The following is a 24,194-nucleotide window of genomic DNA, read 5'->3' as shown; positions in this document are numbered from 1 at the left end:
CGGAATGATCCGTTCTCCATATGTGTCCTTAGGATCGAAAGGGGTGCATCCGTGGTCGCTGTGCGAGTCCACCCTTCTGGTTTTAAAGCATTACCTAATTAAAGAACAGTAATAGGGAAAATTGAGTTTTTACCCTCTATCATGCTGCAATCAGAGTTTCCCTTTTCATTCATTCAAATTAATTAAATTAAATTAAATTAAATTAAAAATTAAAGTAAGCTTTAGAAGCAAAAGGTTGTAATTTATGTTGGAAAAATCCATTTTTAACCTGTTATTCTTGAGTCACACATCCGTTTTTGTCTTGTGATCAAGCTCAGGACTGTTCCAGTGCTGTAAATCAGTGAGCAATTGCTCATTTCTATGCAAATAAAGCACAGACTTTCAAGTGTAATTAATTTTTATTGAAACTTCACACTACGCTCTGTATCCACAGGAGGGTTCCTGTAAAAGACAGGTTTGATGCCTAAATCTGAAAACAATTCCGTGATAAATGCAGGAATAAAGGGGTTTATTCTACTGTCCTATACATTGTCATTACTTTTTGTGTGCTTTTAGATTTCATATCATAACTAACATTATTAAATTACTAACATTTGTATATTTTTATTGTAATGCTATAAAGACCTAAATAATGTTTCTGGAGTCAACTCTGATATAATCTATATATGTCTTAGACTTATACATATGTAGTTATATATTTTAGTGGTGGGTAACAGGTTTTTGAAAGAAGTGGTTATGGAGGAGGTGAAGTTTGTGCAGGACAATGGGAATGTCACATAGTGTTATGCTTTTAATTTTTACAGGACTCTAGTAAAACTCCTGTCCAGAATAATGTGTCAAAATAATAACAATACATAAGTACATCTTGCGTTAATAAGTAGTTGATAAGTTAAAAGTATTCGTTGAACAACATTTTTTTAATCTCATCCTCCTGCAAAAAGATTTTTCTGAACGTGGAGAGATACAGCAAAAATATGAGCTCGACCAGATCGCCTCTTATTAGATGTATTAATTCAGCATGAATTCCTGCAGCATGACACACAGCGATTGCTGTGCAGCATTTAGATGATGCCTTTATCCCCACTAAACTCCCTGTAAACTCCCGTTATTTTATTTTGTAAATTTGTAATTTACGTCTTGTGTCTTTTTTCTTTGTCTTTATAATTTGTGTCATAAGCTGCTGGGAGGGTTCCCGGAGTAAGAATTTCATTGTGTGGTGTAACAGACTGTTTACTGTACATATGATAATAAACTCTTGAGTACAATCATTCACCCGTATGATATTACTGGCAATTTAGCACCACCGGCTGAACACAGTTCTTTGGTAGGAAATCAGAGGACCCCCAAGAAAACCCCTGCCCCTTCTACATGGGCTGAGAAAGATCACACTCAGCAAGATGAGCACCACCTGCTGCATTGATATTTAGGTAAAATCAGGGTAATCATTACAACTGTCTGTGCACAGTTACACCTGTTCAGCTCTGTTCTATTACTTGTAACCTCTGAGATGGGTCATGTTACTTTACAGGACACAAGCAAGGCCCCAGTGAGGATTGAACTCACGACCCCTGGTTTACGAGACCAGTGCTCTAACCACTGAGCTATGGAGCCTCACACGGTGGATCCCCCCAATGGTGCCAGACCTCAGGTGATGGAACTGGTTTCCAGAACTTTTTAATGTGTAAAAAGCTGAACACAGAGAGACGGTTCATATTTAGACATTTCCCAACGGCTCCACTGGACAATAAACGTCTTTTCAGATATACGAGGTGTATCTCGGAGTGAGGTCAGGACCCTCAGCGCGTACGTCGCACAGCTACCGTCATTTGTTGGCGTGGTGTCCGAGAGAGACGTGGTTCCTTTGGACCAGCACGCTCCTCAGACGCGTCTCTAAAGGACTTTATTCTACTAGCCTGTGCATCATAATTCAGCTTCATTCACCTTTTGATTTCATGTCATAAACAAAAGCAGTGATTAGCTGGGACTGCTGTTATCTTGGTAGTTAGGGCTGCTGCTCTTGGACCCAAAGGTTGCAGGTTTGCAACAAACACAAAGTAAACCACACACCTAAATTGTTCCCTGTGTATAGTCATATACACTATATATTTACTAAACCTACATGTTTATGTCTTGTGCTTTCCACTGAAATTCACACACACTGTCTGAACCACTTGTCCCATACAGGGGGTCACAGGGAGCCAGAGCCTAACCTGGCAACACAGGATGTAAAGCTGGATGGAGAGGGGACACAGCCAGGACAGGACAGGACACCAGTCCATTACAAGGCACCCCAAGTGGGACTCAAACCCCCAACCCACCAGAAAGCAAGACCCAGTCCCCCCCCCCAAAATTCACCACACACACACACACACACACACACACACTTTTGGAACCGCTTGTCCCATACAGGGTTGCAGGGAACCAGAGCCTAACCGGCAACACAGGGTGTAAGGCCAGAGGGGGAGGGGACACACCCAGGACGGGACGCCAGTCCATCGCAAGGCACCCCAAGCAGGACTCGAACCCCAGACCCACCGGAGAGCAGGACCAGGTCCAATCCACTGCGCCACTGCTCTCCCCCCCCAAATTCACTACAATTAAATAAAAAAAAAATCATTTGTGCACCGAGTTCATTGTGTACTGCATGAGAAAACGAGGGTTTTCAAGTGCTGGAGTAGTGGTCAAAGCTTGCAGACCCAAAGGTTGCAGGTTTGAACCCCACCTCCAGCTGTAGTACCCTTGAGCAGTGTACTTGCTCTAACGTGATCCTGTAAAATTGCCCAGCTCTACAAATGGGTACTTATAAGTAGGTTAACTGTGCAAGATGCCTTGGACAGAAGAGGCAAGTAAATGTATTCGCTTCACTAGTGCATTCTCTTACTGAGATACACACACACACACACACACACATTTTCTGAACCGCTTGTCCCATACGGGGTCGCTGGGAACCGGAGCCTACCCGGCAACACAGGGCGCAAGGCCGGAGGGGGAGGGGACACACCCAGGACGGGATGCCAGTCCGTCGCAAGGCACCCCAAGCGGGACTCAAACCCCAGACCCACCAGAGAGCAGGACCCGGTCCAACCCGCTGCACCACCGCGCACCCCCCTTACTGAGATATCCACAATAAAATAACATTATTAGTGTTACAGCGATGGGCTCATAATCATTTGTTTAATGACACAATTATCGCTGTCTTACTATGAAATATTATGACAGTGATTAGGTTTTCTGTTCAGTGGGCTGTTCTCTTTGAAAAGATAAAATACATTACATCTCAAGTTAATAAGTCATTGATATGTTTATGGATGAGATGGGCTGTTATTAAATTTACTCATGTAAAACACATGCTTTCCTCCAATATGACATGCAGTGATTTTTGCGCAGGATTTAGCTGACGCCTCTATCCCTAGTGACTTAGAGCACCGGACAGACTGCGCTGACCTGCCTGCACTCATTCACCCCCAGAGTATTAAAGGTTATTTAGAGGAATGAACCAATGTCAACAGCCACTTGTCCCAAGCAGGGTCATGGTGAGCCAGAGCCTATCCCAAAGGGAAGGGGGCAGGGCTGAGGGGAAACACCCTGGATGGGACACCAGCCCATTGCAGGGCACCCCAAGTAGGACTTGAACATTTCACCTGCCATGCAACAGGCACCCATCAAACCTGCTGCACCACCACACCCCCCTTTAGAGGAACCACACACACACACACACACATACACACACACATTTTCAGAACCGCTTCTCCCATACAGGGTCGCAGGGAACCAGAGCCTACCCGACAACACAGGACGTAAGGCCGGAGGGGGAGGGGACACACCCAGGTCGGGACGCCAGTCCGTCGCAAGGCACCCCAAGCAGAACTCGAACCCCAGACCCACCGGAGAGCAGGACCCGGTCCGACCCACTGCGCCCCCCAGTTAACCTGAAACATGTTTTTGGATTGAGGAAAAAGGCCCTAGATTACCTCAAAACCACATGAGATCCACACACACTGCAGGTAGGGGTCAAATCCTTGTCCAATAATGCAGCGCTGCAGCAGCACTCAACGCTGCATAGCTGAGTTACACATCAGGGTTTTATTGGTTTGGGAACCTTTGAGGAGTGTTTTGCCAAGAACTTTGCAGTGAAGTGCTGTTTGTTCGGAAGTAGATGTTACAGCGAAAAACACAAGTTAGGCCCCAGCGAGGATCGAACTCGCGACCCCTGGTTTACAAGACCAGTGCTCTAACCACTGAGCTATGGAGCCTCACACATATTGCTCTAACACATCTGTTAATTTAAAGTACACGTCGGAGACAATGGCGCCACACCTCAGGTGACCTGACCGGTTTCTGCAACAATGTGTCACCGTCCCAATCTACACCTCTCTAGTAGCTGAACAGCTCACAGTAGGGTGGCACAGCACCTGGGTGGTGCGAGAGGATGTGGGTTTGATTGCTGGGCAGTCAGTGTGGAGTTTGCATGTTCTCCCCATGTCCGTGTGGGTTTCCTTCGGGTGCTCTGGTTTCCTCCCACACTCCAAACACGTGCTGTTTCGGTCCCCCCATACTATGTGGGTTTACCCTGTTTACTGCAGCAGCATGTTCACCTGTTCCTAATTTGTGCGTTGAAGCACTTTTTAAAGTTTAAATCTCGGACGGGATGAATCAGTTCATTTGCCAAGCTGAAATAGTAATTTTACAATATGATTGAACTTTATTGTCAGATGTCTCTGAAATTTGTTTTGCATCCCAGCCCCTCTACCCTTCAGGACAAATTACAGAACAGGGGAAGACAGAAGGATGTTGCAGAAATGAAAATAAAATCAGAAGAAGAAATGAGAAAATAAGATAATGATGAGTAAAAAGTGTAAGTTGATGTATATATTCAGTACGACTGTAGAGGGTCCTTGCTTACCTCTCCTCCCACCTGAAACCTCTACAGGAATCACAATGAAATTGCTTTTTCTTCAGTGAAAGCAAACATTGCTTTCCTCAAAGCACCTGTATAATAAAGACTTTCATGAGACAAATGCAGGGTAACCCGTGGAAAATGTTTTATTAATCTGTGCTATAGCCTCTGGGAGTATAACACACTTCCACACTCTAGAGGGAGCTGCTCTTGTACCTTTGAAATCATTGCTCTTTTTTTTAAGCATTCAGTTTGCTCACGATTTTTTTTTATCAAATAATCTACAAATTTTTGACAATTTAAAGAACCACATAACTTTCTCTATAGAAGCTCTAAGTACATGCAATGCTTGAGTGTAGCCCTCAGAATGGTGGGATTTGAATCTATGACTTTTAGCCCCCCGTATAACAGCTCTAACCGCTGTACTACTCACCACACTCACAGTCAGCTTCTTGGTAAAATTTCCAGCTGTATAAACTTGCCAAATCTTAAAATCTATACCAAACACTGTCATAGACAGATGGAAATGTTTGAGTTTGGAGCTGCTGACTTTGCACCAGAAGGAACTAGGTACAAATCCCACCTTGTACTATGGAGCATACCTGGAGAAGGGTGCTTGCTGTAAATTTCACCAGTGCGGAACACTATACCGTTCAGTGTGGTAAATTGTTGAGAGAACACACTTTTTGTTTTGTACTCTGAGTTTTATGTCACTTTGGAGAAAAGCATCTGCTAAATGCACCTTTACTCACGTAGATGATGCTTTTTTCTGATGCAAATTATATTGTTTACACAAGTGGGTAACTTCACTAAAGTGAAGTAAGACAAGCATCTCCCTGAAGAGCAGAAGGAGGATTTGAACCTTGGGTACCAAGAGAACAGCTCTAACCACCATACCGCTAGCAGTGTTCGGCTGTAGGAGGTCAAAGTAAATGTGTTAAGTGTCTTAGAACCATGAGTTGGTTTGAAGAAACAGGAAGGCATCTATGTGATGCTGACTGTTTTCGATAAAACTGTGCAGCAAAGACTCAAAGCTAAAATCGAACCCTTAATTATACTTAAGCACCGGAGAAGTTTCACTTTATACAGTCAAGGTGGCTCTTGGGGAACAAAGACGATGCCAAAAAAAGCAAAAAAGAAAACCTCAGAAGGTGTGGGCACTGTCGACAAGGAAGGATCGCGGGCGGAGTGCGATTCCTCGATCGTTCCCTGGCCGTGCAGCCGCAGAGAGCAAAGATAAGAAGAAAAAGAAAAACAAAAGCGCTTTCCATCCACACACTCCTGAAGGACCTGAAGACACTTCAAAGCTGACAGATGCACAGCAGAGGGGTTCAGAGCTTGCTTGGTAAGAGGGGGAAGAACGGATTGGACTCACCTTTTGTCCATCTGTGGAGCTGCGGACCGAAGGTAGTGAAGGGATTGGGCTTGAAATAGATCATCTATTGATACTAACCACAGCCTGGTTCAAAGTGACACTGGTGTAACAAGCAGTATATCAACCTTACTTGAGTCTTCAGATGTGAAACTGCAGTGCGTGTAAGAGGGTGATACAGCGAGTAGTGCTGCCATCTCACAGTGCCTCGGTGGTGTGAGAGGAGGTGGGTTTGATTCCCCACTCAGTCTGAGTGGTGTTTGCATCTTCTCCCCATGTCTGTGTGGGTTTCTGCTGGGTCCTCTGGTTTCCTCCCACACTCCCAAGACATGCTGTTCACATTCCCCCATAGTATGTGAGTGACAGAAAGAGTGCGTTCCACTGATGTATGGATAAGTGACTTAGTGTAAGTAGTGTCTCTAGCAGTGTAAGTCACCATGGTGAATAAGGTGTATGGGCTCATAACACTACACAGAGTTCATTGCATGTTGCTTGGGAGAAAAATGTCTGCTGAACATCAGGAGAGTGTGTGCTGATGAAAGTGAGGCATAACCCTCTTATTTATGTGCAACTGTGGAAAGACATTGCTTATCCTACATGGAGGGCCCAACTTACACTACCTGGATAACAGGAGAAACACTATAAGGTCTTTGACTATGACAGCATACTTTGTATAGGAAAGCAATTCATCCTTTAATAGGGCCCTTCCCCTTAATTTCACATTGACAGCTACAGAACAGCACTTATGAGGCCCCAGTGAGGATTGAACTCACGACCCCTGGTTTACGAGACCAGTGCTCTAACCACTGAGCTATGGAGCCTGCATGAGCATCACTGCCTGCTACATATCATTTAAAGTCTATGCTGTAAAACAATGGTGCCACTGCATGGGGAGAGTAAAAATGTTTTGTGAGTTAAAGTGACTCCTGCTCTTGTTGAGTGTTGCTTACAAAATCAATGAAATATCTTTCAGCTTGGCGCCTCGATGGGACCCATCATAGTTGCGTTCATTTAGCCCACACTTCTTACAGTGTTACACTACTTATACTGATTTACCCATTAATGAATCCAGATACTTCGAGAGTTCAGATGAGCCTTGGGTCATTTCACATTGTAGGTCCCTCCTCATTGTTGGACAAGAGGGGTACAAAATGAGCATGCGAAAAGCTGTTTTAATTGTAATTGTCTTCAGAAGTTTACATAATGTAATGTCCCCTTGGCTGCAGAGAGATCTAGGCATGATGTTGCTGTCTATTCCCCTCTCATACAGCTCAGGGTAGTACATTTATTTATTTCTCTGTGAAAAAAAACTTATAATTTTTCATCCATATACACAGCTGGTCAATTTCAGGAAGAGAACCTCACTCAAGTGCTGGATGTGTGGAGGTATATTCAACCGTGTGGGTCTAAAGACAACAGCAGCTCCACCCACAACGGTACCAGCTACCCCATTATTAGGGGGTAAGACACCTTGCTCACTAGTGACACAATACAAAGCAAGATTCAAACCAATAATGTTCTGATACAGAGGCAACAACTTTAACCACCACATCAGCTTTATTTCGTAATAGTGGATGTAAGCAGAACTGTAAAAAATGCTGGAAAGCTCTGAGGATTTTAGCCTTAGAAACCAAACTGTTGTCTCTGTTCAGGACAGCAGAAGGTCTAAAGAGAAGTCCGAACCGCTTGTCCCATACAGGGTCGCGGGGAGCCGGAGCCTAACCCGGCAACACGGGGAACAAGGCTGGAGGGGGAGGGGACACACCCAGGACGGGACGCCAGTCCATCGCAAGGCACCCCAAGTGGGACGCAAAACCCAGACCCACCAGAGAGCAGGACCCGGTCCAGCCCACTGCGCCACCATGCCCCCTCTAAAGAGAAGTGTTTTGTTCTAATTATTAGAGTTCAGAATTTTGGCCGAAAATGTAAAACAGGCCCCAGTGAGGATTGAACTCACGACCCCTGGTTTACAAGACCAGTGCTCTAACCACTGAGCTATGGAGCCCTACCTTGTGCAAGTCTGAAAAGCAGCTCATTTAAAGGTCACACCCTGAGAAAACAATGCAGTGACACCTGTGGAAGGTGAATAATAGCTGAGAGAGGTGTGTGTTGCCAGATGCTTCCATTGCCAGACCTATCAAACTGAGGACGCTGAACATTAGTGGAGACCCCAGGTGAAAAGGCAGCTAATTTCCTAGGCCTGGAAGTTTCCATGTAGGGTATCAGCACAGACCACACTGGATTAAGGTTGAACATTGTAAACCGTTGACTGTCCACAGGTTCTTTGTGAATCTAGTGCCCTTCAAAAACACACGCCAAAAAATTGTTGAGCTGTTGAAAATATGTAAAGAGTTGAAACTAGATTAAAAGTTACAGTAGCTCTTGGTTTTCACCATGGACTCCTGAGCTTTTCATGTGGGAGGCACAAGAAGAAGATGACCCACATCAGAAGACATGAGCTGGTTGTGTAGTGGTTAGAGCAGCTGTCTTTGGCTCCAAAGATTGTAGATTTGAGCTCTTTCTACATTCTAGTGGGGTTGGAACTCATAACTGGTGCTTTAATTCTCTATAAAGCATTTACAATTTTCTCAAAAAGCACTTATGATTTGAGTACTTTAACCCAAGGTGAGAATGAAACCAGCAACCATTGGGTCTGACCACAGCACTTCTAACCACTGCTCTACCAGCTACTCTGCTGAAGTTAAAGCAGGTAGGAGAGCTTACAGAAATGGTTATATTTTTTTGTCACGGGACGGATGGGTTTCAGCAAGATGTCTTCATCAGTGTTGCGGTCTATCATGCCACTGATGACATATATGCAATTTTGAGGTCATGTAACAGGAAGTGACATTATCCTTAATGAACCATCAGTGCCGCGTCGCAACGGAAAACGGTGGAAGCGGCACGGCGATGGCGGGGTGGCGCTTGAACAACATCACTGCGAACGGAATACGCCAACAAGAGAATGGAAATGTGCAGGAGGATGACTGAAAATTGCTACGGCCGCGTTACTAGTGTAGCTCTGATCACAGGCGATTCATTTCGACATGCACGCTTGGACAAAACTGTGAAAATAAAATGCACGGTTTCTCGGTTCCATTTAAATACGTGGTTCAGTTTTCACCCCCTGGATGCTGTAACTCAGCTGGATGTGAGGTTGAAACCCGTCGGTATACTGGGTTATGTTGACCGGTTAATAAAACTTTTGAGAAGGGACAGGGGCATATGTCTGTTGCAGAAAGAAGCACGTTAAATTAAGTTAAGCTCCTTAAATACATTACGTCTGAATGATTTAAATCTCTTCACCGCTTTCTGTAATATATTCCTCAGTTCAGTTACTTTCTGCCCGTCTTCATTCTTGTGTGTGAACTGTTATTTTGTTCACTTTTTTCTAGCTATTATTGTTTATTTGTATTTGCTGTGTTGTTGTTCTGTTTCTTTATTTTGGTCCATGTGTTGGGAGGAATGATGCTCAGATTCAGTGCCCCATGGCGGTTGCTCATATTTGCATATTTCTAAAACCTGTCCTGGTTTTAAATAGCAAGTAGCTCATAACTAGAAACTCCAATCCTACATCACACTTATTCGGTGAGCTGATGCTTTTCTCCAAAGCAGCTTACAGTTATGTACTCATTTAGGCGGACGGACACACACACACACACACACACACACACACACACACACACGGCAAGTCGGACCCTAACCCGGCAACACAGGGTGCAAGGCTGGTGGGGGAGGAGACACACCCAGGATGGGACGCTAGTCCATCACAAGGCACCCTAGGCAGGACTCAAACCTCAAACCCACTAGAGAGCAGGAACAGGGCAAACTCCCTGCACCATCATGCCCTCCTCACAGCTGAGCACTTGTGCCAAAACAGCTGAGGGTAGCTATATTGCTTGAGCGTGGGATCAGAACCTACAACCCTCGGGTCCAAGGGCAGCAGCTTTAAATACAGCTTTAACCGGTACGCTGCCAGTTATCTCCCCAACAGCTGGCTTCCGCAGCTGTCGGCGAACATATTCTCATGTGAACCGGTGTTGTGTGGCCAGGCCTCCGGAAGTGAACGGCATAAAAGATTCGAGACCCCCCCCCCACCGACTGACTGTCTCGGGACTCCCATGAGGTGTGGTTGTTGACACCCATCTCTGTTTACTTGAATGTGGAACATTTCAGCAGTCCTACTAGCAGGCAGCACTGGGGTGGGTGGGGGGGGGAGGTGATGGAAATGTACCAGTCACCCAGACTGGGCACCAGCCAGCAGCGTATCTTTCATTGCAGATTTCTGAAAAAAAACGAAAGCTAACCGAAAGAGAACACGTTCGCGTTTCCGTCGCGTTTGTTAATGATCCCTGCGGTTTTACACTTGCCACCTGCAGAATTTACACCCGTGGCTGATGCCGAGGTTGGTCTCAGACACTTTTTGGCAAACCTTCGGTGAAGTGCGTCCGGGCGTTAAGAGCAGTTTCAGATGTTGCGCGCGTCATGCGAAGAGCAGCGGTTCTAACGACCGGAACCGTCTCCGTTGCTCCGTTGCCTTTATAGGGTTCGATAACCTGAGATTTGCTCAGTGGAGTGCCGCTCCTCACAGACCTTCCGTTCCAGCAGACGGGGGTGGGTTGGGGGGTTCCGGAGACATCCCCAGCTGTCTCCAGCTGTCCTTGGCCATCAATTCCAGAGATGGGGCAGCCTGACTCCCCAACGGAGGGGATCATTGTTTTCTGGTGGCTTCTGAACCACCAGACTGAGCCAGTAGCGTAAGACCAGCAGGTGGCGTAGCGACTAGAGCCGCTGTCGTGCATTCTGAGGTCCTGAGTTCGGGTCCCTGCTCTAGTAGTTTTTTAATAGACCAAATTTTACCCAGCTGTACAAGAAGCTAAGCATATTTTATTAAATTTATTTTCATTTATTAAGCTGAGACTTTTCTTCTAAGCAACTTACAATGCGAGATTTGCAGTATATTTTTATTGTCGGAACACTAGGATATAAACCTAGCATTGTAGACTCAGTCACGGGACACAGTAGATCTTAAAAATATTTCGTTGCTGTTTCTGCAGAATTTTCCAAAGTGTTATCCATCACGCTGATGTTAAAGCGCCCGTGTGTCCCGCAGATCTCGCCCGTGTCTCTTGCAGTACATCCCAAAACATACTTATCTACTCAAAACACCACCCAAGGTCTCTCAGCCTCCTGTCTATCCCAGTGAAAGTTTACCGAGTTACAGAAGTGCTTTCTTTCCAGAACTTTCTACTACATGCTGATCACACTAATATCCTCAGCAAATAAAATAAAAGGAATGTAAACATGATAATGGGGTAATACAGTAAACGAGATAATGAGTAACTCATAATAGGTAAATAAGAGTATGAATGTGAAAGAAACATTAAATTATAATAACAACAACAATAATAGTAATAACAACAGTTCATCACTTGGTAATTAAATTTTAACATCAAACCACAGATTTTTTGATGCCGTGGAGTCTTCTGTATCGTTCTGGATAGGGATTGCATCATGTAATAATGAGTGATAATAAAGTAGACGCGATTCCACTTGGCTGGACGCAGGGAAGTTCATGCACGTGTCTTTTCAAACCAGTGGCGATATGCAGTGTAGTGGTTAGAGATGCAGACTTTGGGTTTGAATCCCACCTACTGCTGTATTGGCCTTTAACAAAGAATTTACCTAGAGCTGCTCCAGTAAAAACTACCCAGCTGTGTGCTGTGATGGAGAAAAGTGCCAACAACGCAAAAAAGTGTAAAACTCCCTTCGTAAGATACGCGCAGTGTGACAAACATGGCTTTGTTCCACAACTCCATGCGTCCTCCCTGTAAATGGCTTCTTGTTGTCTGTACAGTAAACTTGAGCACGAGTGTAAAGAGGAAGGATTCATGCTTTCTCCTGCTGGAAGTTCACGCCAAACCAGGGTATAGAAGTCCTGGGCCTGGGTCCCTTTGTGCATTGTGGGGTTTGTACCAGCCAGGGTTGGTGGAACCCCTGTAGACGTCTTCTTCTCACATCCATGAACCCGAAGGTGACCAGAACGTATACAGGCATTACTATATATTTGTCCGAAAAGAGCCCAAAATGATATTTCATCATTTTTCAGTTATCACATTCCCAACTGTCTGAACACCCCAAAAGTCTAATTACAACTAAAATTTAATAAACCGACCGAGAAATCTTTTTGTAATGTGAGCTGCCCTTCCTGCCTGGTGGGGGAGGGAGGGAGGGAGGGTGCAGTGACTGCTTGATTTACAAGTTTGGTTTCGAATGGTGGAAATTAGGTAAATGAAATTGTCACTTACACTGGATGGTACACCAACATGTACATATAAATAGAAATACTATCTGTGATGCAACTATACCACACTACATTTACTATGTTTACACTATTATGTGCTGTGAATGGGGTACAAGATCACTTGTGATTCATGTTGATCGATGCTGTTTGGTTCCTATGTGACTTCCGTTGATGCTCTTCTCAGTTTCAGAATTATTGTGTCTTTCTGTCGCTCAAACAAAGTCTCTGCTGAAGAATCGTTGTTTTTAGCATCTCAACTAGGAATTCGGTGAAAAGCAGAAATTGCACCGCCACCCATGGACTCAACTACGGATATGTGGAACTCCTCAGACCGAACGGTCTCCATGCGAACGCTGGTTTAATAAAGAAAAGACACAGCAAAGAAAAGCAAAAGAAAGGAAATGTGACGGCGCTGCAGTGAAACTTTTTACATGCTGTCATGAACATTGGCTGAAACATGAGCTGGAAGGAGGGAAGGGAAGAAAAGTGTTGCGTGATTTTCGGCGAATCAGAAGCAGAAGGACATGAGTATAAGAGCGCCTGTTGAATCAAACTCTTAGGTCTTTGAGGTGAAGATCGAGAGAAACCGGTCGGCGGATTTTGTTTCATATTCAAAAGCCAAATTGTATCCGCTGTTGTAAGTATTTCTGTTGGATTTTCGACAAGTTCATCAGTTCTGGCTCCTTTTCGTAACTCTTAAAAAGGAGAAACGGATTTGCTTGGTTGTTGATGCGATACTTTAGAGTGACTCATGTTTGTTGTGTTGGAGTTTCAAATTCAGTTCTGGGTCTTTCTTCTCAGGAAGGAGAATGGAGCGCAAGAACAACAGAGGGTGCAAAGAGACGGTGTTTGAGAAGGAACACGTGAGCTTGGATGACTTGAAATACAAGTGTTTTGAAAACAAATATATTAGGAAAAATGTACCATTGCTGTCAATACCTGTGGAGTTCCATGTTCCCAAAGTGACCCACGTTACAAACAGGACAGGTCTTGATGGAATTATTGAGAACGGAGGGTTCCAGGTACGATGCAACGGAGATCCTAGAGCTGGAAAAGGTTACGATTTCCTCTGGTGGAGCCTCTTTATTGGTGGGCAAGAAATTGCCGAGGCGGAGCGCCGGTTCCTGAAGGAGCGTTTCCCCAACAGGACACCTGCTCAGGCCAGCGATCAAGAGCCGTTCCTGCACCGGTTGGCCACCTCGGTGGCCTTCCAGGAGGGCTCTCGCTTTGGGAATTTCAAGTTCACCTTCCAGCTCTCTGATCTGCTGCATGAGTACAGCGATCAGTTCTGTAACGGCAGGGAGCCCACTCTGAGGGTTTTCGAGACGGTGGTCTATCGGAGGGAGATCCTCTACTCTGTTGTGGTCCACGATCCTCACGTCTATTTATTCAATAAATACCCACTTCTTGAAGATAGCAGTGATAGTATATGTGCTCTGAGAGGGTATCACTTTATCTGGCGTGCACGGGCAATAAGTGACACCTACAAGTTCTTTGTGACGGAAGATGACCGTTACAACGTCGTGTCTATTGAAGAAATGCCCAGAGAAGAGCATTATGTGTGGCAGAACGTGGCTCTGGCGTTTCACCTCCCGGTGGGGGACACCCTCGTCTTCAGTCACAAACAGCTGCTTCGCAAACTCAGCGCCTGCGAACAATTGCTTCCAAAGCTGTCCCGCGGTCCCTGGATGAGTTTGGAGGATGCTGAAGAAGTGGTGGAAGACCTGAAGAGCTGAGCTGAGCTGAGAGATACAGAGGAAGGTCCCCCACGAGGAACGCTGTGGCCAAACGGGGCTCGAAGGACCTTGATCCAAAACGGTCGTCGCTTTTCTTAACGCTATTATACTTTTAGCTTAGCAAACACATTTATTCCCATTGCTCTTGTATGCAAATGGAATTTTTAACCCTTTCTGAAGTTTTCCTTCACCGATCTCTGTTTTATCTGCAATCGGTTTCTTTTTAAAAATAATTTGAAACATGCTTGATGGCGTCTTTAATGTACCAAATCATTGTACTTTAATAGAGCCAGATGAGTCTTCTGTGACACATTTTTACACGAAGGTGATGTACTGTACTCTTTCTTTGACTGAACTCTGCCGCAGTACCGGTGATGTGCAACTAACATGTCAATGTGTCTGTCCATGATTACATGTAATAAAAATACGCTGAACCTCTCATCCTGATCTATATATGGGAAAAACGGATGTTTCTTTTTTGCAATATTTAGACGTGTCTTTAGATGCTTCGATGAAAAGCTTTACGCCGGTGATGGACATATTTGATGCGAAAAATGGTTTTCTTTAAAGGTGCAGTTTTCCCCACCTTACAAAGGTAACCGATCCAGAAAAACCCTTTCACGAGTTCCATAACTCAAAGTCGTAATTTCCAACGCTGAGACCCATTCATAAGAAAATATCACCTAATCCCATGAAAATGGACACAGTTACTTCAACAGCCAACATTAGTTATCTTACTAGAAAATAATAGAGGCTGTTTATCTACATTAATTACTTTGTATTACTGTATGGCTTCATCATCTCAATAATAATAATAATAATAATAATAAATTAATATGAATAATTACGTCTGTCTACCTGAGCTTGCTCAACTCGTTCCGACACACCGTGCCCTTAAACATTCACAGACACAGCACACATAGATGTGATATTCAGTTTTCATGCATTAATTCAGTCTTTAATGGCAGAAAACAAAACAGCAAAGACAAAAGTAATGCATGAAAACAATGCAAATGAAAAGACTCATGTGGTGTCTCACAGTGCCTGGGCTGTGCGATTCGATGTGGGTTCAACCCCCAATTAGTCTGTGGGGGGGGTCTGCGGGTTTTGTCCCCCCGCGTCGGCGGGGGTTTCCACCCAAAGATGATTGAGCCAAATTGCCAGTAGTGTTTGTACATGTCTGTGCTTGTCCGTGCGTGTCTGTGCGTGCGGGTGCGCTTTGGGTCTTTGTGCGTGCGTGCGAGCGCGCGCAGGGGCGCTTGGGCGTCGATACCAGCGGAGCTGTTTCTGTGCATTTCCGCTTCGCACTTTTCTCAGAATTCTTTCATTTGGTGAAGTCATGATGCACCAAAGAGTTTGAACAATAACAGCACAGATGCGACTCTAAGTGGAAAGACACTGACCGAAGATGCGCCCACACGCACACGGTAATGCCATATGGCGTACCGCGGTGCCCCTGTCCCGCCAACGAGCATGAAGGAGCTTTAGAAGAATGAAATGGCTTATTTTTCAAAAGGTTTTTCCTACTGCCCCCCCCCCGCCGTGCTTCACATTACTGGGATTTTTTTAAACACAAAGAGAAAAGTGGAGGTAAATAACATTCTTTGTCAGGGCAAGTTTTCATAAATGAAACTTTTATATCTCGAGGACGACAGTATTGCGAATGATTCGTGTTTTTTTGGGAAATATTTTTGTTTATTTTTGTCTCGGGAGGGTGCAGTGAGGGTTTGATTGACGAGTCTGGTTTTGGGCTCTAGGAAATGAGGGAAGCCATACGGGCACCAACAGGATGTGCGCATGATACACCTGCATATCTGTAATGGCCAGCTTCACGTAAAACAAAAACAGGAATGTTGCCCAAATTGTCAATATGCCACATTTTATTTAATATGATTTGACCACAGCTCATGTGAATGGGGTACAAGATCACTTGTGATTCATGTTGATCGATGCTGTTTGGTTCCTATGTGACTTCCGTTGATGCTCTTCTCAGTTTCAGAATTATTGTGTCTTTCTGTCGCTCAAACAAAGTCTCTGCTGAAGAATCGTTGTTTGTAGCATCTCAACTAGGAATTCGGTGAAAAGCAGAAATTGCACCGCCACCCATGGACTCAACTACGGATATGTGGAACTCCTCAGACCGAACGGTCTCCATGCGAACGTTGGTTTAATAAAGAAAAGACACAGCAAAGAAAAGCAAAAGAAAGGAAATGTGACGGCGCTGCAGTGAAACTTTTTACATGCTGTCATGAACATTGGCTGAAACATGAGCTGGAAGGAGGGAAGGGAAGAAAAGCGTTGCGTGATTTTCGGCGAATCAGAAGCAGAAGGACGTGAATATAAGAGCGCCTGTTGAATCAAACTCTTAGGTCTTTGAGGTGAAGATCGAGAGAAACCGGTCGGCGGATTTTGTTTCATATTCAAAAGCCAAATTGTATCCGCTGTTGTAAGTATTTCTGTTGGATTTTCGACAAGTTCATCAGTTCCAGCTCCTTTTCGTAACTCTTAAAAAGGAGAAACGGATTTGCTTGGCTGTTGATGCGATACTTTAGAGTGACTCATGTTTGTTGTGTTGGAGTTTCAAATTCAGTTCTGGGTCTTTCTTCTCAGGAAGGAGAATGAAGCGCAAGAACAACAGAGGGTACAAAGAGACGGTGTTTGAGAAGGAACACGTGAGCTTGGATGACTTGAAATACAAGTGTTTTGAAAACAAATATATTAGGAAAAATGTACCATTGCTGTCAATACCTGTGGAGTTCCATGTTCCCAAAGTGACCCACGTTACAGACAGGAGAGGTCTTGATGGAATTATTGAGAACGGAGGGTTCCAGGTACGATGCAACGGAGATCCTAGAGCTGGAAAAGGTTACGATTTCCTCTGGTGGAGCCTCTTTATTGGTGGGCAAGACATTGCCAGGGCAGAGCGCCGGTTCCTGGAAGAGCGTTTCCCCAACAGGACACCTGCTCAGGCCAGCGATCAAGAGCCGTTCCTGCACCGGTTGGCCACCTCGGTGGCCTTCCAGGAGGGCTCTCGCTTTGGGAATTTCAAGTTCACCTTCCAGCTCTCTGATCTGCTGCATGAGTACAGCGATCAGTTCTGTAACGGCAGGAAGCCCACTCTGAGGGTCTTTGAGACGGTGGTCTACAGACAGGAGATCCTCTACTCTGTTGTGGTCCACCATCCTCACGTCTATTTATTCGATGAATACCCACTTCTTGAAGATAGCAGTGATAGTATATGTGCTCTGAGAGGGTATCACTTTATCTGGCGCGCACAGGCAATAAGTGACACCTACAAGTTCTTTGTGACGGAAGATGACCGTTACAACGTCGTGTCTATTGAAGAAATGCCCAGAGAAGAGTATTATGTGTGGCAGAACGTGGCTCTGGCGTTTCACCTCCCGGTGGGGGACACCCTCGTCTTCAGTCACAAGCAGCTGCTTCGCAAACTCAGCGCCTGCGAACAATTGCTTCCAAAGCTGTCCCGCGGTCCCTGGATGAGTTTGGAGGACGCTGAAGAAGTGGTGGAAGACCTGAAGAGCTGAGCTGAGCTGAGAGATACAGAGGAAGGTCCCCCACGAGGAACGCTGTGGCCAAACGGGGCTCGAAGGACCTTGATCCAAAACGGTCGTCGCTTTTCTTAACGCTATTATACTTTTAGCTTAGCAAACACATTTATTCCCATTGCTCTTGTATGCAAATGGAATTTTTAACCCTTTCTGAAGTTTTCCTTCACCGATCTCTGTTTTATCTGCAATCGGTTTCTTTTTTAAAAATAATTTGAAACATGCTTGATGGCGTCTTTAATGTACCAAATCATTGTACTTTAATAGAGCCAGATGAGTCTTCTGTGACACATTTTTACACGAAGGTGATGTACTGTACTCTTTCTTTGACTGAACTCTGCCGCAGTACCGGTGATGTGCAACTAACATGTCAATGTGTCTGTCCATGATTACATGTAATAAAAATACGCTGAACCTCTCATCCTGATCTATATATGGGAAAAACGGATGTTTCTTTTTTGCAATATTTAGACGTGTCTTTAGATGCTTCGATGAAAAGCTTTACGCCGGTGATGGACATATTTGATGCGAAAAATGGTTTTCTTTAAAGGTGCAGTTTTCCCCACCTTACAAAGGTAACCGATCCAGAAAAACCCTTTCACGAGTTCCATAACTCAAAGTCGTAATTTCCAACGCTGAGACCCATTCATAAGAAAATATCACCTAATCCCATGAAAATGGACACAGTTACTTCAACAGCCAACATTAGTTATCTTACTAGAAAATAATAGAGGCTGTTTATCTACATTAATTACTTTGTATTACTGTATGGCTTCATCATCTCAATAATAATAATAATAATAATAATAAATTAATATGAATAATTACGTCTGTCTACCTGAGCTTGCTCAACTCGTTCCGACACACCGTGCCCTTAAACATTCACAGACACAGCACACATAGATGTGATATTCAGTTTTCATGCATTAATTCAGTCTTTAATGGCAGAAAACAAAACAGCAAAGACAAAAGTAATGCATGAAAACAATGCAAATGAAAAGACTCATGTGGTGTCTCACAGTGCCTGGGCTGTGCGATTCGATGTGGGTTCAACCCCCAATTAGTCTGTGGGGGGGGTCTGCGGGTTTTGTCCCCCCGCGTCGGCGGGGGTTTCCACCCAAAGATGATTGAGCCAAATTGCCAGTAGTGTTTGTACATGTCTGTGCTTGTCCGTGCGTGTCTGTGCGTGCGGGTGCGCTTTGGGTCTTTGTGCGTGCGTGCGAGCGCGCGCAGGGGCGCTTGGGCGTCGATACCAGCGGAGCTGTTTCTGTGCATTTCCGCTTCGCACTTTTCTCAGAATTCTTTCATTTGGTGAAGTCATGATGCACCAAAGAGTTTGAACAATAACAGCACAGATGCGACTCTAAGTGGAAAGACACTGACCGAAGATGCGCCCACACGCACACGGTAATGCCATATGGCGTACCGCGGTGCCCCTGTCCCGCCAACGAGCATGAAGGAGCTTTAGAAGAATGAAATGGCTTATTTTTCAAAAGGTTTTTCCTACTGCCCCCCCCCCGCCGTGCTTCACATTACTGGGATTTTTTTAAACACAAAGAGAAAAGTGGAGGTAAATAACATTCTTTGTCAGGGCAAGTTTTCATAAATGAAACTTTTATATCTCGAGGACGACAGTATTGCGAATGATTCGTGTTTTTTTGGGAAATATTTTTGTTTATTTTTGTCTCGGGAGGGTGCAGTGAGGGTTTGATTGACGAGTCTGGTTTTGGGCTCTAGGAAATGAGGGAAGCCATACGGGCACCAACAGGATGTGCGCATGATACACCTGCATATCTGTAATGGCCAGCTTCACGTAAAACAAAAACAGGAATGTTGCCCAAATTGTCAATATGCCACATTTTATTTAATATGTTTTGACCACAGCTCATGTGAATGGGGTACAAGATCACTTGTGATTCATGTTGATCGATGCTGTTTGGTTCCTATGTGACTTCCGTTGATGCTCTTCTCAGTTTCAGAATTATTGTGTCTTTCTGTCGCTCAAACAAAGTCTCTGCTGAAGAATCGTTGTTTGTAGCATCTCAACTAGGAATTCGGTGAAAAGCAGAAATTGCACCGCCACCCATGGACTCAACTACGGATATGTGGAACTCCTCAGACCGAACGGTCTCCATGCGAACGCTGGTTTAATAAAGAAAAGACACAGCAAAGAAAAGCAAAAGAAAGGAAATGTGACGGCGCTGCAGTGAAACTTTTTACATGCTGTCATGAACATTGGCTGAAACATGAGCTGGAAGGAGGGAAGGGAAGAAAAGCGTTGCGTGATTTTCGGCGAATCAGAAGCAGAAGGACGTGAATATAAGAGCGCCTGTTGAATCAAACTCTTAGGTCTTTGAGGTGAAGATCGAGAGAAACCGGTCGGCGGATTTTGTTTCATATTCAAAAGCCAAATTGTATCCGCTGTTGTAAGTATTTCTGTTGGATTTTCGACAAGTTCATCAGTTCCGGCTCCTTTTCGTAACTCTTAAAAAGGAGAAACGGATTTGCTTGGCTGTTGATGCGATATTTTAGAGTGACTCATGTTTGTTGTGTTGGAGTTTCAAATTCAGTTCTGGGTCTTTCTTCTCAGGAAGGAGAATGAAGCGCAAGAACAACAGAGGGTACAAAGAGACGGTGTTTGAGAAGGAACACGTGAGCTTGGATGACTTGAAATACAAGTGTTTTGAAAACAAATATATTAGGAAAAATGTACCATTGCTGTCAATACCTGTGGAGTTCCATGTTCCCAAAGTGACCCACGTTACAGACAGGAGAGGTCTTGATGGAATTATTGAGAACGGAGGGTTCCAGGTACGATGCAACGGAGATCCTAGAGCTGGAAAAGGTTACGATTTCCTCTGGTGGAGCCTCTTTATTGGTGGGCAAGACATTGCCAGGGCAGAGCGCCGGTTCCTGGAAGAGCGTTTCCCCAACAGGACACCTGCTCAGGCCAGCGATCAAGAGCCGTTCCTGCACCGGTTGGCCACCTCGGTGGCCTTCCAGGAGGGCTCTCGCTTTGGGAATTTCAAGTTCACCTTCCAGCTCTCTGATCTGCTGCATGAGTACAGCGATCAGTTCTGTAACGGCAGGAAGCCCACTCTGAGGGTCTTTGAGACGGTGGTCTACAGACAGGAGATCCTCTACTCTGTTGTGGTCCACCATCCTCACGTCTATTTATTCGATGAATACCCACTTCTTGAAGATAGCAGTGATAGTATATGTGCTCTGAGAGGGTATCACTTTATCTGGCGCGCACAGGCAATAAGTGAACCCTGCAAGTTCTTTGTGATGGAAGATGACCGTTACAACGTCGTGTCTATTGAAGAAATGCCCAGAGAAGAGTATTATGTGTGGCAGAACGTGGCTCTGGCGTTTCACCTCCCGGTGGGGGACACCCTCGTCTTCAGTCACAAGCAGCTGCTTCGCAAACTCAGCGCCTGCGTACATCTGGTCCCAAAGTTGTCCCGTGGTCCCTGGATGAAACTGAAAAACGCCATAAAACTGGTTGAACGCTTGAAGAGCGAACAGTAGCAGAGGGTGAACACGGAAAAAGAGATGTGACAAAATCGACATTAATACCAAACATCTCATCTATGTTTATTAATGCAACTTTTTCAGCTGGGTAAACATTTTTTATGTAAAGCATCACTGCACGCAAATTAATTTTTTTACCATAATAACTGGCCGGTTCACCCTGAATGATCCATGTCTTTCCGTTTTCCTTTTTTTAAGAAATAAATTGAATTTGGTAGCCTCTCAGAAGTGTACTGTACTAGTGCACAGCAGCAATATTTGATCACATGTTTTTTCCAGCATCTGCTTTAATATGTCAGAACATTAAATATTTGGAGAGAAAGATGTACTGTAATGTTGTGTGGCATTTGCTGTGCACAGTTTACATTCTGAGGTACTGTAGTAAAGTATGTTTGTTTAAATTTAATGTAAAATTATATTTAATTGGTTTATAGTGAATTAAGTTCGCAGCAGCATTTCATGCGGTTCTGGTCTTTCACACTTAATTTTTGCTTTTATTTCCGTATGTTATGGTGGCACAGTGAGTAGCGCTGGTGTCCCGGAGCTCCTTCGTGTTGTATTCGGCTGCAGGTTCAATCCTTCTTCAGTCCATGTGGAGTTTGTATGTTCATCCTGTGTTTATGTGGGTTTCCTCAGGTGCTCTGGTTTCCTCCCACACTCCGAAGACCTGTGTTTCACCTGAGGTGGTTGCTGTGGTTTAGTTTAAGTGTGCGCCTGCCCTGTGATGGACTGGTGTACCTTGTACCAAGATAGGCTCCGGCCCACCATGACCACAAATTAGGACAAGCAGCTACTGATAACGAGCTTGTTTTACATTACTTATTTCTGTAAAACTAATTTGGTTCCTAATTCACTGTTTAATGCATCAATAAACATGAGCTTTTATGTACATGAGGTTTATTATTATTTTTAATTTACAGAACAGAAAAAAGACCTATTAACTCAGAGGGTCAGATTCATGTGTGTTTTACAGAATATATTTTAATCGTTACCTGAATAACACCTGAACGACACCAGAGATGCCAACAGATTTAGATTTGTTCTGTTAACTACTGCAGCACAACTGACAAAAGCTGTAATTGAGTATGTACTGTAAAGCAGTACGCCTTGTAACTGGGACAATGGGTACAGTAGCAGTATGAGTTGGGCTCTAATCTCTAGTTCTTTCGTAGTTCTCTTGGCAAAGCTACGTGTCCTGAAGGGATACAGCAACAATTACCCTGTTGTACAAGTGGTTAAATCATTGCAAGTAGCTTACTGTACCTAGGGGTATATACTACCTTGGACAATTATGACTAGTGTTGCGGTTACAGCTGTTACCAATGGATCCTACGGTTGCATGTTCAACTCCCACCCATTACTGTAGGGCCCTTGATCAAGATACTGACCCCAAATTACTCTATTAAAATTACCCTGTTGAGTAAACAATTATGTGAATTTAGATAAAACCATCAGCTCAATTAGTAAACGCAATCCTAAGGACTTGGGTTCTAGTCCCTAGTATTGCTATTGGACCCTTGGCCAAGGTTCTTACCAAAACCGATACAGTAAGAATACAGAGCCAAATAAGCGGCTAAATCATCTTGAACAAAAGCACGAGCTAAGAAGAGTTTAATAACTCTCAGGTGTCATGAGCACCTTTCTTTGTCCATCGATTAGACCTAAGCACTATTCTCAGAAATATACGTCACATCATTGTCAACAACCGCTTGTCCCGAGGCGAGCCGGAGCCTACCCGGCAACGCAAGGCCAAGGTGGGTGGGGACACACGCAGGATGGGACACCAGTCCACCCCAAGCAGGGCTCAAACCCAACTCATAAGCACCCTTTAGTAAAACTGACATTATAGGAGGTAATCATAACATCTGGCAATATGCTGGCATTCATAATCATACGTGGCCCACATACACACAACCTCCTACATCTCAGAAGACACTACTGATTCTCTCTTTAAAATGTTGTGACCCAACCCTGTTTGGTTGTTGGTTAATTTAAAGAGACACACTGAGGTGTGACACTTAACATGCCTATAACAAGCCATAAATTTATTTCAGCTGCATCTTCACTTAGGAAACATCGGGGGAGGGGTTACAGGTGACCCATTGCCCCCCTCACAGAGCCTCAATCATCATTTAAATAGACGAGCAGCACGAGGTGTTGGCTGCTAGGAAGTCCTGTCTGGTTTATCTGTGGCTTTTGGCAGAGCTGCAGGCCATGGCTCCCTTTATTAACCCTCAGGCTGGAGATCGCACCCATAACCTACTGGTGAAATGGCTGCTCGCCCCAGGGCAGCAAACCAATGACATTCTGTTAAGCACAGTCAGTCTGAGTGTGTTTCATAACCTGAAGAAGCATTTCATGACAACATGTCACAGCTGGTAGTGTAGTGGTTAGAGCTGCTGCTGCCTTTGGACCCAAAAATTGTGGGTTTGAATTCCACCCCCTGCTGTAGTACCCTTGAGCAAAGCACTTAGCCTGAATTATTCCAGTAAAATTAGCCAGCTGTATGACTAATTGAGTGTAACTTAACAGTTTAAGTTGCTTTGCAGAGAAGTGTTAGTTGAATGAATGAATGAATGAATGAATGAATGAATGAATGTAAATGCAACACAAGCCTGAGTCGCCACCCGGGGTGGTGCTGTGCATCACAAAGCAGAGTGACCGAGGAGACCGCACTTCAGGGGGGGTCGCAGAGCCCTTGTAAGGTCCTTGTTCCAGCTCACAGTTTCCAGCGGAGAAGGAATCTCTATCCCATATAAGGGCAGGCGGCTCTCTGAGCGATGAT

The 24,194-nt window shown here is 44.6% G+C and overlaps 3 protein-coding genes and 4 non-coding genes across 7 annotated transcripts; 3 read left to right on the top strand and 4 right to left on the bottom strand.

Moving 5' to 3' along the window:
• Nucleotides 1-1,538: 1,538 nt before the first annotated feature.
• Nucleotides 1,539-1,611, bottom strand: trnat-cgu (transfer RNA threonine (anticodon CGU)). The gene has a single exon. It is a non-coding gene; the product is annotated as a tRNA-Thr (tRNA).
• A 2,569-nt stretch (nucleotides 1,612-4,180) lies between these two features.
• Nucleotides 4,181-4,253, bottom strand: trnat-ugu (transfer RNA threonine (anticodon UGU)). Its single transcript has one exon. It is a non-coding gene; the product is annotated as a tRNA-Thr (tRNA).
• Nucleotides 4,254-7,017: 2,764 nt separating this feature from the next.
• On the bottom strand, nucleotides 7,018-7,090 carry trnat-cgu (transfer RNA threonine (anticodon CGU)). Its single transcript has one exon. It is a non-coding gene; the product is annotated as a tRNA-Thr (tRNA).
• A 1,111-nt stretch (nucleotides 7,091-8,201) lies between these two features.
• trnat-ugu (transfer RNA threonine (anticodon UGU)) lies at nucleotides 8,202-8,274 on the bottom strand. The gene has a single exon. It is a non-coding gene; the product is annotated as a tRNA-Thr (tRNA).
• Nucleotides 8,275-12,838: 4,564 nt separating this feature from the next.
• On the top strand, nucleotides 12,839-14,747 carry LOC114909128 (uncharacterized). The gene is made up of 2 exons (XM_029246016.1): nucleotides 12,839-13,210; nucleotides 13,375-14,747. The coding sequence occupies exon 2, from the start codon at nucleotides 13,383-13,385 to the stop codon at nucleotides 14,307-14,309; it is 927 nt and encodes a 308-aa protein (XP_029101849.1). The 5' UTR covers nucleotides 12,839-13,210; nucleotides 13,375-13,382; the 3' UTR covers nucleotides 14,310-14,747.
• Nucleotides 14,748-16,305: 1,558 nt separating this feature from the next.
• LOC114909127 (uncharacterized) lies at nucleotides 16,306-18,293 on the top strand. Its single transcript, XM_029246010.1, has 2 exons — nucleotides 16,306-16,755; nucleotides 16,920-18,293. The coding sequence occupies exon 2, from the start codon at nucleotides 16,928-16,930 to the stop codon at nucleotides 17,852-17,854; it is 927 nt and encodes a 308-aa protein (XP_029101843.1). The 5' UTR covers nucleotides 16,306-16,755; nucleotides 16,920-16,927; the 3' UTR covers nucleotides 17,855-18,293.
• A 1,558-nt stretch (nucleotides 18,294-19,851) lies between these two features.
• On the top strand, nucleotides 19,852-22,089 carry LOC108940633 (uncharacterized). The gene is made up of 2 exons (XM_018762900.2): nucleotides 19,852-20,301; nucleotides 20,466-22,089. The coding sequence occupies exon 2, from the start codon at nucleotides 20,474-20,476 to the stop codon at nucleotides 21,404-21,406; it is 933 nt and encodes a 310-aa protein (XP_018618416.2). The 5' UTR covers nucleotides 19,852-20,301; nucleotides 20,466-20,473; the 3' UTR covers nucleotides 21,407-22,089.
• Nucleotides 22,090-24,194: the final 2,105 nt, after the last annotated feature.

Source organism: Scleropages formosus, chromosome 18, assembly GCF_900964775.1.
Source record: "Scleropages formosus chromosome 18, fSclFor1.1, whole genome shotgun sequence".
Taxonomy (NCBI): Eukaryota; Metazoa; Chordata; class Actinopteri; order Osteoglossiformes; family Osteoglossidae; genus Scleropages; species Scleropages formosus.
Note: the sequence above shows the minus strand (reverse complement) of the source record. Positions and strands in the feature narration are given on the sequence as shown.